This window comes from Pristiophorus japonicus, chromosome 26 (assembly GCF_044704955.1).
Source record: "Pristiophorus japonicus isolate sPriJap1 chromosome 26, sPriJap1.hap1, whole genome shotgun sequence".
NCBI lineage: Eukaryota > Metazoa > Chordata > Chondrichthyes > Pristiophoridae > Pristiophorus > Pristiophorus japonicus.
In genome coordinates this window covers 20,562,722-20,578,595 of record NC_092002.1, presented here as the reverse complement: position 1 = coordinate 20,578,595, position 15,874 = coordinate 20,562,722, and the positions used below count along the sequence as shown (strand labels likewise).

The 15,874-nt window shown below is 49.2% G+C and overlaps 1 protein-coding gene across 1 annotated transcript in view; it reads right to left on the bottom strand.

Annotated features, from left to right (window-relative positions):
* Nucleotides 1–14,629, bottom strand: part of cox7a1 (cytochrome c oxidase subunit 7A1) — a 30,648-nt gene extending 16,019 nt beyond the window's left edge. The window contains exon 1 of the mRNA XM_070867624.1: nt 14,531–14,629. Within this exon, the coding sequence (XP_070723725.1) occupies nt 14,531–14,545 (15 nt within the window). The 5' untranslated portion in view covers nt 14,546–14,629. The remainder of the gene's footprint in view (nt 1–14,530) is intronic.
* Between the last annotated feature and the right edge of the window lie 1,245 nt (nt 14,630–15,874).

Here is a 15,874-nt window from a genome sequence, read left to right as displayed (position 1 = left end):
CCGCAGAGAAAATCTTGCTGCCGCCGCTCGGTGCCAACAACAGCATTTTCTGCCGGTGCGCCGTGCTTGGAATGTGCTCAAAATGACGGTGCGGCTGCCATTAAAGGCGAGGGCGCACTGCCGCGGATGCCATCTTGATTTTTTTTGCCATGTGTTCGGCTGCCAATAATGCCGCGGGTTCAGCCGGACTGTCTGCAAGCAGCATGGCACCCGCTCTCGGGGCTGAAACCCTCCCTGGTGGCCCAGTGGACCGAACTTCAAGGATCGCGCAGGCTCTCTTCTTTAAGTGAAGGGGAGAGACACGATGACAGCGGTGCCGTGATGACGTCATCAGCGCTGCGCTGAAGACTGGCGGACACTGCGCCCGCCCCCCCAACTTCCGCCCCTCTAGTGCGCGAACTTCCACCCCCAGTATGAACGACATCCGGGCCACTGGGAAAAAAAGCCAAAAAGAGAGGAATCTCGCTCAAGAGGCCAGCACATCAACCACGGCGGTGAAAACACCTGAAACAGGATAGGTGCACTGCGTTTCCGGTGGTGGGGGTGGGCTCCTATCATCATCGGCCCCCATCATCATCATCACATCATAGGCAGTCCCTCGAAATTGAGAAAGACTTGCTTCCACTCTTAGCATGAGTCCAATACAGGAACCACAGTCTCTGTCACAGGTGGGACAGACAGTGGTTGAAGGAAAGGGTGGGACAGGTTTGCCGCACGCTCCTTCCGCTGCCTGCGCTTACTTTCTGCATGCTCTCGGCGACGAGACTCAAGGTACTCAGCGTCCTCCCGGATGCTCTTCTTCCACTTAGGGCAGTCTTTGGCCAGGGACTCCCAGGCCTCGATGGGGTCGTTGCACTTTATCAGGGAGGCTTTGAGGGTGTCCTTGTAACGTTTCCTCTGCCCACCTTTGGCTCGTTTGCCGTGTAAGAGTTCCGAGTAGAGCGCTTGCTTTGGGAGTCTCGTGTCTGGCATGCAAACGATGTGGCCTGCCCAGTGGGCAATTTCGGCCCCTAACACTCCAGCCCACTCAGTTCCAAGTGTAGTGACAGTGTCAGCCATAACCCAGAGCCCGATGTCCAAATGTGCCCCCTCCATCGTCGCTGGGTCACAATCCTGGAACTCCCCACCAAACAGCACTCTGGGACAATGTTCCCTCTAATTTCTTGTTGTCCTTCGTGGACCCTGTAAATCGGCCACGCAACTGTATCTTTTTTAATACACGGGAAGTGGGCGTCGCTGGCAGAACCAGCATTTATTGCCCATCCCTAATTGCCCCTTGAGAAGGTGGTGGTGAGTTGCCTTCTTGAACCGTTGCAGTCCCGTGTGGTGAAGGTGCTCCCACAGTGCTGTTAGGGAGGGAGTTCCAGGATTTTGACCCAGCGACGATGAAGGAACGGCCGATATATTTCCAAGTCAGGGTGGTGTGTGACTTGGAGGGGAACGTGGAGGTGGTGGTGTTCCCATGCGCCTGCTGCCTTGGTCCTTCTAGGTGGTAGAGGTCGTGGGTTTGGGAAGTGCTGCTGAAGAAGCCTTGGTGAGTTGCTGCAGTGCATCTTGTAGATGGTGCACACTGCAGCCAGGGGGCGCCGGTGGTGGAGGGAGTGAATGTTGAAGGTGGTGGATGGGGAGCCGATCAAGCGGGCTGCTAACATCCCACGAATAAATGTTTTTTAAGCCCTGCACTCCTCCCACTCTGGATTGCTGCTCGTTACCCACTCCGGGATCAGTGGCCAATCGTTAATCGCTGCTTCCCGACTGATTGAGCCACTCCCAATGGTACTTTCCCTCGTTATGACTCACAGCTCCCTACAGACCCACATTCTGCTCAGTTACCGGACAAGACTCCACTCGCTCACCGGGATCCCTCCTGCCGAGCTGTTAATGAAGAGAGGCCTCAAAACCAGGCTCTCCCTTGTACACCCGGATCTCAATGATCATGTCAAAACCAGAAGGCAACGGCAGCAATGATACCACGATCGCGCGGCTGTAACACACGACATTGCTGTTCGTGACCCTGTGTTTGCCCTGAATTATGGTCATGGTCCAAAGTGGGTTGCTGGCACGGTTTTGGCCAAAAAGGGGAACAGGGTGTTTGTAGTCAAACTGTTAAATGGCCAAACGTGCAAGAGGCACATCGACCAAACCAAACTGCAATTCACAGACAACCCAGAACATCATCATCGACCAACCAACACACATCCAACCATCAGTTGACACTTGTGTCATTCACGAAGACAAACCTACCATCCCCGACAGTCCTGTCAGAACGACTGCTCCGCAATGCAGCAATGGTCCTACTAACTCACCCAAGCTTGGGTTCGAACTGAGAAGATCAACCAGGGAGCGGAAGGCCCCGGACCGTCTCAACTAGTAAATACAACCTGTACCAAGGACTTTGGGGGGAATGATGTTACATATGTTAACTGGGTTTTATCTGCCACCTGAGGGCACAACTGTCGGAGTCCTAATGGTCACTGGCAGACATGTGCAAGCTGTGTATATAATGCTGACAGCCATGTTGAATCCTCACTTTGAGAATAAATAAACTGGAGTAAGGTCTTGCCTGAATTAGCTCACCGTACTTAGCCTCGTGGAGTTATTCAATACTTAACAGTTCCAAATCACAGATTCCCCCTCAGGACAGTTCCAAATCATAGATTCCCCCTCAGGACAGTTCCAAATCACAGATTCCCCCTCAGGGTCATTCCACATCACAGATTCCCCATCAGGACTGTTCCACATTACAGATTCCCCCTCAGGGTCATTCCACATCACAGGTTCCCCCTCAGGGTCATTCCACATTACAGATTCCCCATCAGGACTGTTCCACATTACAGATTCCCCCTCAGGGTCATTCCACATCACAGGTTCCCCCTCAGGGTCATTCCACATTACAGATTCCCCATCAGGACTGTTCCACATTACAGATTCCCCCTCAGGGTCATTCCACATTACAGATTCCCCCTTCTTGACCATTTACCTCAAGAATCCGACACCTGGAATATCGCGCAGGAAACCTACTCCCTTCTGGCCTTATTCAAAGTCGTGTCTGTAATATTGCAGTGATTCATGACGTTGCCGATCAGTTCCCCATCGTAACCACGCGATGCGAGAGAGTACTCAAATCCCAAATACTGGTCCTTAGTAACCATGTGACACCGCAGGCCAATGAGGCCCCACCATAGGTCCGTGCTATCCACACACGGTCAGAGCACAAGGCAGCCAGTATGTTTGCATTTTTTACTTTTAATTTTACCTTTTCATCTTTCCTCCCACATAACAACAATAACTTGCATTTATATAGCTCCCTTAACATCCCAAGGCTTCACAGGATTATCGAACAAAATTTGACACCAAGTCATATTAGGACAGGAAGCTTGGTCAAAGAGGTAGGTTTTAAGGAGCATCTTAAAGGAGGAGAGAGAGGTAGAGAGGCGGAGAGGTTTAGGGAGGGAGTTCCAGAGCTTGGGGCCCAGGGCAGTTGAAGGCACAGCCACCAATTGTGGAACGATTATAATCAGGGATACGCAAGAGGCCAGAATTGGAACAGCGCAGACATCGCGGGGGTTGTGGGACTGGAGATTACAGAGATAGGGAGGGGGCAAGGCCATGGAGGGATTTGAAAATAAGGATGAGAAAGTTAAAAATCGAGGCGTTGCTTAACCGGGAGCCAGTGTCGGTCAGCGAGCACAGGAGCATCGTGGCCCTCTGACCTGAGAGAGAACACCCCCGCAGGTTGGGCTATAAAAGACCATACACCACAACTTCCAGCGCTAGCCGTTCCAAGTGTGCGGCGATTTCAAGATGGGTGACGTCATCAAAACCCAGGTCGTCGTTTGGAGCGTGGGCAGGAACATCGGCGGGGCCCAGGTACAGCGGAGGAGCAGGAAGGTCGGGGCGGATGAGCGACGGGAGATCGTGGCAGAAATGCGGCAAATGTTTGTGGCAAAGGAGCAGTGAGAGATTGTGGCGGAGGAGCGGCGAATGTTTGTGGCGGAGGGGCGGCAAGAGATCGTGGCGGAGATGCGGCAAATGTTTGTGGCGGAGGAGCATCGCAAGATTGTGGTGGAGGAGCGGTGAGAGATCGTGGCTGAGATTTGGCGAGTGATCGTGGCAGAGGTTCGGCGAATGTTTGGTGCGGAGGTTCGGTGAGAGATCGTGGCGGAGGTGCGGCAAATGAGAGTTCGGGGCCCAGAAGAGGCGAGGGCCCAGGGGCAGCACGGGCCCAGCCCACACTGCGATATGTGCGCGCACTAAGTCTGTGCAGCAGAGCAGGTCTCCAGTCGTCCTGGTTAACCCTTGCCACTGGACCAAGACCCAGCTCTGTCAAGCCCGTGTGGTGGCTGGTGTGCAACGGCCACCACACGTTAAAAAAATCCACGCACAGGTATCTTCCACCCCCTCAATTGGAGTTCAGGACTCGAATATTGGGTCCTTCATCCTTCATGAAACATCTGTGAGCTCATCCCTTTTGGTGTGGAAGCAAGTCATCCTCGTTCGAGGGACTGCCTATGATGATGATGATTGAACAGGACTTGGTGCGAGTGATCGTGGCAGAGGTTCGGCTAATGTTTGGTGCGGAATTGTGGTGAGAAATCGTGGGCGGAGTTGCGCCAAGTTTTGGATGAGCTGATGTTTACGGAGGGCGTAAGATGGGAGGCCTGCCAGGAGAGTGTTGGAACAGTCACGTCTAGAGGTAACAAAGGCATGGATGAGGGCTTCAGCAGCAGATGAGCTGAGGCAGAGGCGGAGACGGGCGATGTTACGGAGGTGGAAATAGGCGGTCTTAGTTATGCTGCAGATATGTGATCGGAAGCTCATTTCAGGGTCAAATACGACACCAAGGTTGCGAACATTCTGGTTCAGCCTCAGATAGATGCCAGAGAGAGGGGTGAAGTTGGTGGCTAGGGAACACAGTTTATTGCGGGGCCCAAAGACAATGGCTTCAGACTTCGCAATACTTAGTTGGAGGAAATTTCTGCTCATGCAGTGCAAGCAGTCTGACAATTTCGAGACAGCGGAGGGGTCAAGCGAGGTGGTGGTTGTGAGGCTGTGTTTTTGGATAATGTCGCCGAGGGGAAACATGTAAATGAGAAATGGTCCTCGCTGCTCAGCCTCTTCACAATCAGCTTTCTCAGCGTGGCCATTGCCGATCGACCCGGTGCATCTGTCTGACCTAACTTTCTGCCTTGCCCACCCTGGGCCTCTCTCCCCTCCCCAACCCCACCCTGGGCCTCTCTCTCCTCCCCAACCCCACCCTGGGCCTCTCTCCCCTCCCCAACCCCACCCTGGGCCTCTCTCTCCTCCCCAACCCCACCCTGGGCCTCTCTCCCCTCCCCAACCCCACCCTGGGCCTCTCTCCCCTCCCCAACCCCACCCTGGGCCTCTCTCCCCTCCCCAACTCCCACCCTGGGCCTCTCTACCCTCCCCACCCCCACCCTGGGCCTCCCAGTGACCATATGGACAACCTACGGACAACACTGGCCAAGAGTGGTGCACTGGACCAATCAGCTGGCCAGTAAGGGTCTTGTGTGGAATGAGTTTGGCTCTTTCAACCCAATCCCGAGTAGGCTTGGGCCCATAGCACAAAACTGTTCATAATCCCATAGGAACGTTCCACTGGCTAAATCATTGAATCCTTCAGCACCGAGGGAGGCCATTTGGCCCATCGTGCCTGGACCAAGTCACTGGAGGAGTTATCCGATCAGTCCCACTTCCCACAGCCCTGAAAATGTATCCTTTTGAAGTTTATATCCAATTTCCCTTTTTGAAAGTTCCTGTTGAACCTGCTTTCACCGCCCTTTCAGGCAGCGCGTTCCAGATCACAACAACTCTCGGAGTTAAACCTTTTCTCCTCGTCTCACCCCCTGGATTCTTTGCCAACTATTTTAAATCGGTGTCCGGTCAGGAAATATTTACACTTCGTCATTGTCAGAGTCTGGCTTGCAAAAGCAGGCAACACTGTTTGTTGCCATTGAACCAATGACACTACTAGTCCCAAATATGATGCATCAGTGCGTGTAATTAGCAACTTTAGTAGATGTGCTGAAGATATCTCCGTCAATGAGGATGGCTAGTGTGCGAAATGGAGAATATCGAGTTGGTGAAGTAGGTAGTATAATCTAGTGAAACCTGCTGTGTTTGCTGCTGCACTTAATACTGCGTTCAGATGAGATGTCAAACCGAGGCCCTGTCTGCTCCCTCAGGTGGATGTAAAAGATCCCATGGCACTATTTCGAAGAAGAGCAGGGGAGTGATCCCTGGTGTCCTGGTCAATATTTATCCCTGAATCAACATAACAAAAAACAGATTATCTGGTCATTATCACATTGCTGTTTGTGGGAGTTTGCTGTGCACAAACTGGCTGCTGTATTTCCTACATTACAATAGTGACTACACTCCAAAAGTACTTCATTAACTGTAAAGTGCTTTGGATGTCCAGTGGTTGCAAAAGGTGTTATATAAATGCAAGTCTTTCCTTCCTTCCTCCCTTCGATCCTTCCTTCGATCCTTCCTTTCTTCCCACCCTCCTTCCTTCCCTCCCTCTCTCCCTTCCCTGTCCCTCCCTCATTCCTGCCTTCCCTCCCTCTCTCCCTTCCCTCTCTCCCTTCCCTCTCTCTCTCCCTCCCTCCTTCCTGCCTTCCCTCTCTACCTCCTTCCCTCTCTTTCCTTCCTTCCTTCCCTCCCCCTTCCTTCCCTCTCTCTCTCTCTCCCTCCTTCCTTCTCTCTCTCCCTCCTTCCTTCCCTCCCTCCCTCCTTCCCTCTCTCTCTCTCCCTCCCTCTCTCTCTCTCTTCCCTCCCTTGGGTCTGCCCTTGGCAGGTCACATTATCAGATACTTTTATACATATGAATGAGGGCTTGCTTATAGCAGTGGTCTTTTGCACTGGGCTCAAGAATGTGAGAACCCGAATTGTAGCAGTGGTGTTGCCTATAACCCTGTCTCCTTGTGTGGCTTTGGGTGAATAGGTTATCCATTTAGTTTTGGAAAGAGAAATCTAGACTCCAACAGTTTTTAAAGGGAATTTCACTTGCATTTCTACCTCCTGTCTCATGTGTTAGCAAAGTGGTTTTTTTACATTGTCCTCAGGTGGGAAGGTAGCTTTGTGTTTCTCTCGGTGTTCAATCTGGGCGGGGATCTGTGTAAGGCTGTGCTGCCCCAATGAATTTTTGGCCCAGCCACATCTGAGCCCAGAGTTTCCGCTTTGGCTGCAATCGGCGATCTGGGCACAAGCTGAGCTAGTTTTATAGAAGTGCTTTTTTTGTAAAATCAATCCTGCTCAAACTCATTTTCACATCGAATGTGAAACCCGTGCAATCGGGCAGCGTGTTAGAACGGTTGTATTCAAAATATCCCTCGATATATTGGAGCGGTAACCTGGTGCAGTTTTACAATGCAGCTGAGAATGGGTTTATCACAGAAAATAACCCGAGTATCCAGTCACCTGGGAATAACCCCATCTTAAATTAGTGAAAATGACATTAAAAAGCTAGACAGAACCAGTTACCAATTTCATTGATGTACAGTAGTCAGTCTTGTAGCAAATTCATAAAAACAATATTGAAAAGCTTTTAAAAGTTGCCTATTAACGCCCTCATCACAGGATGATAGAATGTTATGGCACAGAACTTGGCCATTCAACCCATCGTGTCCGAGCCCTTGCACCTAAAGAGAAAGCTTTAAGAGCCTCCTCGAAGGTCCGTAAACGGGGAAATTCGCGGAAACTCGCCCCGCTGACTCACTCAATCGGGGGCGTGGCCAGTTTGTGGGCGGGGCCGGCTTCTAGCACAATGTTTTTTTAAAACGCGCAAGATCTCGGAGACTTGATTTGTGCTGGACGTAATTTGCGTTTGAAATTCCGTGATCTTTTCGCTGGGCTTGGCCAATTGCAGGCGAATTGCACTAAAAAAAACCCACAACCGAACAGAAACTTGGGGCCCTAAGTTTAGCAGCTCCTGCTCGCCCAGCCCAGTCCTCAATCAACTCTGCACCGATTTGCCATTGTAACTTTCCCTGCTCCGCTGGTGTACTTGTCCTGCTTTGCTCTTGTCTTTGTCCTCTGAAGTTATTAATGATCACTTTGTGTTTCTGTCTTTGCTTCTGACACAGTCTCGACTTTCCACTTCTGCACCTGTCTATTCCAGTCATTCTGATTCCTGTCTGGTTGTCTCCCTCGCTCTCTCTCTCTCTCTCGCTTTCCTTGGTTTCAGATCTTCAGACTTTGTCCCACAAATGAGGAATAAAATGACAGGTTCGCAAGGAAGTCACAAGCCATAAATGTGAAGCCTTGTAGAGGAGACGAATCACAATGGCACCAACGATGAAGGACTGCAGTTATGTGGAGATTCTGGAGAAATTGGGATTGTTCTCCTTAAGACTTCTCCTTGTGTGTCAGCTGTGGCTCAGTGGGCAGCACACTTGCCTCTGAGTCAGAAGGTTGTGGATTCAAGTCCCACTCCAAGACTTGAGCACATAAATCCAGGCTGACACTCCAAGTGCAGTGCTGAGGGACTGCTGCACTGTCGGAGGTGCCATCTTTTGGATAGACGTTAAACCAAGGCCCCGTCTGCTCTCTCAGGTGAACGTAGAAGATCCCACCGCACTATTTTGAAGAAGAGCAGGGGAGTTCTCTGGTGTCAAGCTGAATATTCATCCCTCAATCAACATAACAAAAACAGATTATCTGGGTCATTATCACATTGCTGTTTGTGGGAGCTTGCTGTGCTCAAATTGGCTGCCATGTTTCCCACATTACAACAGTGACTACACTCCAAAAGTACTTAATTGGCTGTAAAGCGCTTTGAGACGTTTGGTGGTCGTGAAAGGTGCTATATAAATGCAAGTCTTTCTTTCTCTCGCTCTCAAGCAGAGCAGGTTAAGGGGAGATTTAATGAGAGGTGTTAGAAATTGTGACCGGTTTAGATACAGTAAATAAGGTGAAGCAGCAGTGTGATCATGGCCAGATAATCAGTTTTACTGATGTTGGTTGAGGGATGAATATTGGCCAGGACACGGGAGAGAACTGCCCCTGCTCTTCTTCCAACGGGATCTTTGAGAGAGCCTCGGTTTAACGACTCATCGGAAAGATGTGTAAACATGTAGACAGATGCAGATCATTGCCCACATTTCTCCCCTACTTGTGTTTGTTGGATTGTCAGCCTTTTAAATTGTTTTAATATGAAATAAACTTGCTAGTCATTAAGCATTAACCATCCCTTCATGTATCTTAACTGACTATCACAACTTTTACATATCTTTTACAACCAGATTGAACTCAATACACCAATTTAACCCATTATTTAATTAGCCTTGAATTCTAACTACATACGAGTCAGACACCGGCACTTAACGAGGAAAAGCTGAGGAGAAAAAGACAAGGAATGCAGAGGTCATACTGTCAATATTGAGTAATGATACAGCACTGATCATTAACCAAGGCTGCAACATTCAGGTACTAAAATTATACACAGAGTAAAGGCCAAGCTGAAAATTCCTGCCTGAAACAATTCGGATAATTTAGTGATTTTTAAAAAGCCTCAAGCAACAATGCCGGGATTGTTAATACAGCCCGAAAACATCAGGCATGGATCACTTCCTCACACACAAAAGGATCCAAAGTTAGATGTCTGTCATCGCTGTCCCACGAGCCCCCAGTCTGGGTGTTGCGGCCTCTGCTCTCCTTACCCATATGTTTAAATCAGCTCTGCCTTTACTTACATTCGATTTGGAAGGAAAGTATTTGCTGGGCTGTGGGGAAAGAGCAGGAGAGTGAGACTAACTGTATGGCTCTGTCAAAGAGCCAGCACAGGCACGATGGGTCAAATGGCCTCTTTCTGCGCGGTATCATTCTCCGATTTGCCACTGTGACTGTTCGCCACCTGTCTGGTGTGCCTGCCCTTCCGCTTTGCTCTTGTCTCTGTCCTCTGAAGTCATTAAATATTATTTTGTGTTTTTGTCTTTGCTTTTTACACAGTCTCGACTTTCCACTTCTGCACCTGTCTATTCCGATCACTCTGCCGCCTGTCTGGTTGTCTCTCTCGCTCTCTTTGGTTTCACATCTTCAGACTTTGCCCCACAAGTGAGGACTACAATTGACAGGTTCACAACGATGTCACAAGCCATAAATGTGAGGCTTTGCAGAGAGTTCAGAGATTTACCAGGGATGCGGGACTTCTGTTACGTGGAGAGACTAGAGAAACTAGGAATGTTCCCCTTCGAGAAGAGAAGGTTACAGTGAGAGTTAAATAAAGGTGTTCAAAATTATGAAGCGTTTTGAAGAGTAAATAAGCTGTTTCCACTGGCAGGAGGGTCGGTAACCAGAGGACACAGATTTAAGGTGATTGCCAAGAGAACAGAGGAGAGATGAAGAAATGTTTTTGATGATCTGGAATAAGAACATAAAAAATATGAGCAGTATAGGCCATACGGCCCCTCAAGCCTGCTCCGTCGTTCAATAATGTCAGGTATGTACATGCTGTTTGTAGCCACCAGATGGTGTCATTGTTGGAGGCCACTGAGCAGCACGCACATGGTGCTGCTCTGGTATAAAAGGCCAGCCATTTTGTGAGTCAGGCACCTTGGGCCTAAATAAAACAGAAGCAAGGTTGTACCTTGCTTAGTTAAACAGTACTCAGTTTGAACCTTTATTGCATACACAACAAATACGATCATGGCTGATCTGATCATGGACTCAGCTCCACTTCCCCATCTGCTCTCCATAACCCCTTATCCCCTTATCGTTTAAGAAACTGTCTATTTCTGTCTTAAATTTATTCAATGTCCCAGCTTCCACAGCTCTCTGAGGCAGTGAATTCCACAGATTTACAACCCTCTGAGAGAAAGAATTTCTCCTCATCTCAGTTTTAAATGGGCGGCTCCTTATTCTAAGATCATGCCCCTAGTTCTAGTCTCCCCCATCAGTGGAAACATCCTCTCTGCATCCACCTTGTCAAGCTCCCTCATAATCTTATACGTTTCGATAAGATCACCTCTCATTCTTCTGAATTCCAATGAGTAGAGGCCCAACCTACTCAACCTTTCCTCATAAGTCAACCCTCTCATCTCTGGAATCAACCTAGTGAACCTTCTCTGAAATGCCTCCAAAGCAAGTATATCCTTTTGTAAATATGGAAACCAAAACTGCACACAGTATTCCAGGTGTGGCCTCACCAATACTTTATATAGCTGTAACAAGACTGCCCTGCTTTTATACTCCATCCCCTTTGCCAAGATACCATTGGCCTTCCTGATCACTTGCTGTACCTGCATACTATCCTTTTATGTTTCATGCAAAAGTACCCCCAGGTCCCGCTGTACTGCAGCATTTTGCAATCTTTCTCCATTTAAATAATAACTTGCTCTGTAAGAGTGATGGAAGCAGATTTAATACTGGTACAACGTCTGCAATCCGCAATCCTCGGGACTAAGTCCGTGCCAGTTTTTTTTTTCCGGATTTCAGACAAGAAAATCAATAGTCTGAAATCCGGAATCCTCGGCACCGAATCCATGCCAGATTTTGTGTTTTGCCGGATTTCAGACCTCGCCGCGGACCGAGTCCGTGCCGGATTTTGGGTTTTACTGGATTTCGGAACTCGCTGTGGACCGAATCCGCCGCTCCTCGCCGAAATATCCTGTTTTCGGACAATTCCAGATTTTGGAGTTCCGGATTCAGGACGTTGCATCTGCAGTAACTTTCAAAAGGGACTTGTATAAATACTTGAAAGTTTGCAGAGCTCTGGGGAAAGAGAGGGTGAGTGGGACTGATTAAATAGCTCTACCAAAGAGCCATACATGCACGATGGACCAAGTTGCCTCCTTCTGAGCTCTATGAATCAAAGTGGTTTCTATGCTGATCAGTAGCTGTATGCAATATTTATGGTCAATCAGATAATAATCCATAACCTCCAGACTGTAAAGGGCCGAATCAGAGATGTCTAATATCCGTGTCTGTGTCAGAGTCTTGGAGGTCACATGTTGTCCAGGGTTTTATGCTTTGACACTCAGCAACTCCCGACTGTTCCCCATTAAAGGGAACACTGGGAATTCGCAGCCTGGAAAGTGCAGAACCTAAAACCCAAAATCCCACGTTTTCAATTCCTGCTCCCATTAAAGAAAGACTTGCATTTCTAAAGCGCCTTTCACAACCTCAGAGCATCCCAAATCGCTTCACAGCCAATGAAGCACTTTAGAAGTGTCGTCATGTGGGAGACGCGGCAGCTAATTTGTGCACAGCAAGCTCCCACAACCAGCAATGTGATAATGACCAGATAATTTGATTTAGTGATGTTGATTGAGGGATAAATATTGGCCCCAGGACACCAGAACTCCCCGGCTCTTCTTCGAAATTGTGCCGTGTGATCTTTCATGTCTACCCGAGAGGGCAGACGGGGCCTCAGTTTAACATCAAATCCAAAAGACAGCACCTCCGACAGTGCAGCGCTCCCTCAGCACTGCACTGGAGTGTCAGCATAGATTTTGTTCTGAAGTTTCATGGCGTGAGGCTTGAACCTACAATCATCTGAACCGCGGCCGATTCCCACATATCTCAAGCTTCGGATACCAACAGATCTTGATTCAGGGTTTATTCATCATCATCATAGGCGGTCCTTCAAACGAGGATGACTTGCTTACACAAGAGTTCACAGATGTTTCAATGAAGGATCCAATGTTCCAGTCCTGAACTCCAATTGAGGGGGTGGAAGATGCCTGTGCGTGGACTTTTTTTGAACATGTGGTGATCGTTGCACACCAGCCACCACACGGGCTTGACAGAGCGAGTTCTTGGTCCAGTGGCGAGGGTTAACCAGGATGACTGGAGACCTGCTCTGCTGCACAGACCTAGTGCGCACACATATCGCACAGTGTGGGCTGGGCCCATGCTGCCCCCTGGGCCCTCGCCTCTTCTGGGCCCCGTACCCTCATTCGCCGCACCTCCGCCACAATTTCTTGCCGTTCCTCCGCCACAAACATTCGCCGAACCTCCGCCACAATCACCCACTGAGTCTCAGCCATGATCCCTCAAGGCTCCTCTGTCTCGATCAGTCGCTGCACCTCCGCCACGACCTTCCTGCTCCTCTGCTGTACCTGGACCTGCCGATGCTCTTGCCCACGCTCCAAACAGCGACCTGGGCCCTGATGACGTCACCAGTCGCCCACCTTGCAGCTGTCACATACCTGGACCAGTTTGCGCTGGAAGTTGTAATGGCATGCCGCTCCAGCCCCGACTCGCCCAACATCATGGGCCACCCCACCCTGCGTGAGGGTTTATTCACCATTGAAGTGACAGCGCTAAGAACAGACCCTCTCCAAGCCTCCAGGCCACAAAACTCAGTGAATAAGAAATTGAAACGCAGGTAGTGCTGAGTTGCCTGTGCTTTGTAGGCCACATTGTCTGGGCTGGGGACCCGCAGTATTGCCCTGTTTGTGGGATCTTGCTGTGTGAAAATTGGCTGTCGCGTTCCGTACATTGCTGAGCAATGCCAAAAAGTACTTCATTGGTTGACATGCGCTTTGGGACGGCCTGAGGTGGTGAAAAGCGCTATACAAACACAAGTTTACTTTGTGTTACATCTCAAAGATTCCCACCCATTGTGAGTTAAATGCAGGTCAGTCCACCCAATTCAGTTCAACCGGCCCGACAGGCTCTGCCGTTACCCCCCACCCCGCAGTATCCGATCGTTCCCTAAACAATCCCGTGCTCTCTGGCTCCACGATCCTCCCCTGTGGTCCATTCCAGGCATTGGACACTCTTTGCCCTCAGTCCTAAATGTGCCTTTTTAACCAGTTTCAACCTGTCCCACCCTTGCAAAGTTCCCATTCTGTTTAACTGTCTGACGCCTCTCTGGCCTGTCACCTCTCAAATCACCTCCTTTCAAGGTTGAATAGCTCAAGTTCTTTAGTTCTTCACCTGTACTACAGTTTTGATACTGTTGTTAACTGAACTGCCTCCAGCACATCTCAAACCTCTTCTATTGTAACTCTCCTTAACTCAGCGCCAGGATTAAGCTCTGTATTTAATTGTGCTTTTTTAAAAAAATTGTGAATTGAATCCGCAAAAGACAGCATTGCCCCCAGTATGGGCACAGGACTGAACCCTGGGCCATGAGGGAGCAGGAGACCAGGGACACCAGCCACTCTGTCACTCAAGGTCAACGATGGAGCAGCCCAACTTAACTGTATGAGAATGATTGGCGTGAGCAGCGACCACTCAGGAAGAGAAGGCTCTGACAACCGACCAATCGGCACAGCAGGAGAGGCGGGACTCAAGTTATCAAGTTGGATGGACTCGCAAAAAAGTTAATATTTGAGTTTCTCAGCATTACAGCGGGTAAAGTCGACAGAAAATGGTTCAAAACAGCAATGATCAATAAAGGTTGTGGTCATGCCAAAAACAGTTTTACATATCTGTAAGAATTTTAACATTAGTAAAAGTTGTCCCAACTTTTAAGAAAGTTGCGCAGTTTCTCAATGTGTATCAGATAGTGATGTGAAGGAGGAAATGAGTTAAGAAAAGGTAAAAACTGAGATATTACCAGGAGGTACTTCATGCTGCGTGGCTGGGATCAGCTTGCTTGTCCTTCGCCGGTTACAGTACTGTACAAGGACATGCATTGTGACAGCTCCTGATATACTGCAGCAGCTCCCTGACAAATCACGAGGGGAAGGGCAGCTGCAGAGATCAAAGCCCGCGCTGCATTTAGCACTGCTGGTACATTTGAGAAAGACAAGAGACTTGCATTTATATAGCGCCTTTTCGCGACCCCAGGACATCCTAAGGTTCTTTACAGCCAATGAAGTGTTGTAATGCACACAGCATGCTCATGGAAACAGGAACGTGTCAATGACCAGATCATTTGTTTCAGGTATAGAAACATAGAAACATAGAAAATAGGTGCAGGAGCAGGCCATTCAGCCCTTCTAGCCTGCACCGCCATTCAACGAGTTCATGGCTGAACATGAAACTTCAGTACCCACTTCCTGCTTTCACGCCATACCCCTTGATCCCCCGAGTAGTAAGGACTTCATCTAACTCCCTTTTGAATATATTTAGTGAATTGGCCTCAACTACTTCCCGTGGTAGAGAATTCCACAGGTTCACCACTCTCTGGGTGAAGAAGTTTCTCCTTATCTCGGTCCTAAATGGCTTCCCCCTTATCCTTAGACTGTGATCCCTGGTTCTGAACCTCCCCAACATCGGGAACATTTCATCTGCATCTAACCTGTCCAATCCCGTCAGAATTTTATGTTTCTATGAGATCCCCTCTCATTCTTCTAAATTCCAGTGAATATAAGCCTAGTCAATCCAGTCTTTCTTCATATGTCAGTCCTGCCATCCCGGGAATCAGTCTGGTGAACCTTCACTGCACTCCCTCAATAGCAAGAATGTCCTTCCTCAGATTAGGAGACCAAAACTGTACGCAATACTCAAGGTGTGGTCTCACCAAGGCCCTGTACAACTGCAGTAAGACCTCCCTGCTCCTATACTCAAATCCTCTCGCTATGAAGGCCAACATGCCATTTGCCTTTTTCACCACCTGCTGTATCTGCATGCCAACTTTCGATGACTGATGTACCATGATACCGAGGTCTTGCTGCACCTCCCCTTTTCCTAATCTGTCACCATTCAGATAAAATTCTTGAAATCTCAGCGGGTCAGGCAGCATCTGTGGCGAGAGAAACAGAGTTAACGGCCCGGAAATTCTGGCCTCCCCGGGTCCGAGCTGGGTTTTGGCGCATGCGCATTGCGCGGCAAAAAACGGCTTTTGCGATGACTTCCTGGGTCCGTACACACTCCACACGGACCCGGGGAGGCTGGGACTTCAGGGCCATTAACTCTGTTTCTCTCTCCACAGATGCTGCCTGACTTGCTGAGATTT